The sequence below is a fragment of the Sinocyclocheilus rhinocerous genome, unplaced genomic scaffold (genome assembly GCF_001515625.1).
Source record: "Sinocyclocheilus rhinocerous isolate Xijiao unplaced genomic scaffold, SAMN03320098_v1.1 scaffold47859, whole genome shotgun sequence".
NCBI classification, from domain to species: Eukaryota; Metazoa; Chordata; class Actinopteri; order Cypriniformes; family Cyprinidae; genus Sinocyclocheilus; species Sinocyclocheilus rhinocerous.
This window is the reverse complement of record NW_015661842.1, coordinates 1-864: the sequence shown is the minus strand read 5'-3', so window position 1 is coordinate 864 and position 864 is coordinate 1. Positions and strand designations below refer to the sequence as shown.

At 46.9% G+C, this 864-nt stretch overlaps 1 protein-coding gene across 1 annotated transcript; it reads left to right on the top strand.

The window, feature by feature from the left end:
• Window positions 1–102: 102 nt before the first annotated feature.
• On the top strand, window positions 103–831 carry LOC107726510 (minor histocompatibility protein HA-1-like; the record flags this gene model as incomplete). The annotated part of the gene is made up of 4 exons (XM_016536122.1): window positions 103–208; window positions 344–445; window positions 479–544; window positions 652–831. Coding segments are annotated over 4 exons (454 nt in total), but the record flags the coding sequence as incomplete, so codon positions are not given.
• Between the last annotated feature and the right edge of the window lie 33 nt (window positions 832–864).

Sequence of the window (864 nt, the reverse complement as noted above, 5' to 3'; positions counted from 1 at the left end):
AGCTTTAATTATTATTATTTTTTTATTATTATTATTATTATATTACATTTTGTTCTAATTGTTCATTCATAGTTTTAATATCTTGAAATCTGGAGCATGAAGTATTTTGCTTTGTGTTCATCCACAGCCTCTGCTGCTCCGCAAACAAGAGCATGAGAAGAAGCGCAAGGAGATCAAGGAACAGTGGCTGAAGGCCAAGAGAAAACTGGTAACGTTTACATTTCTCCATCTTATGAGCTACCAGAACACTTTCAAACTCCAGCCAGGATATGTCTACATGCACTAAACCATACGAGACGTTAGCAGCGCAGGTCTGTAAGGGTTGTTGTGTGTTTGAACACAGATGGAGTGTGAGTCCAACCTGCGCAGGGCCAAGCAGGTCTACATGACCCGCTGCGAGGAGTACGACAAGGCCAGGACGGCGGCTAACAGGGCCGAGGAGGAGGCGGGCAGTTCTACCAAACAGTAGCAGGAGGAGGGCGGCAGTTCTACCACCAGAACAGTAGACAAGAAGAAACGGCTGGAGGAAGAGGCCCGCAACAAGGTCAGACTCAGCACTCCCACAATGCATCTCTCTTATGCCACCGTAGGAAGAGTTGCAGGAACAGATGTTCAGTGGTTTAGCAGGTTGTGTTTTTGTGTTGGTCTCAGGCTGAGGAGGCCGAGGCCACATACCGAACATGTATCGCAGATGCCACCACACAACACCAGGAGCTGGAGCACATGAAGGTCACCGTCCTGCGGCAGATCCAGGAGGTCATCAAACAGAGCGACCAGACCATCCGCTCGGTAAACACTCACAAACACTTCACACTCACTAGATCAATATAAACAGATTTGATTCATTTCTTATTAGTCTTTACG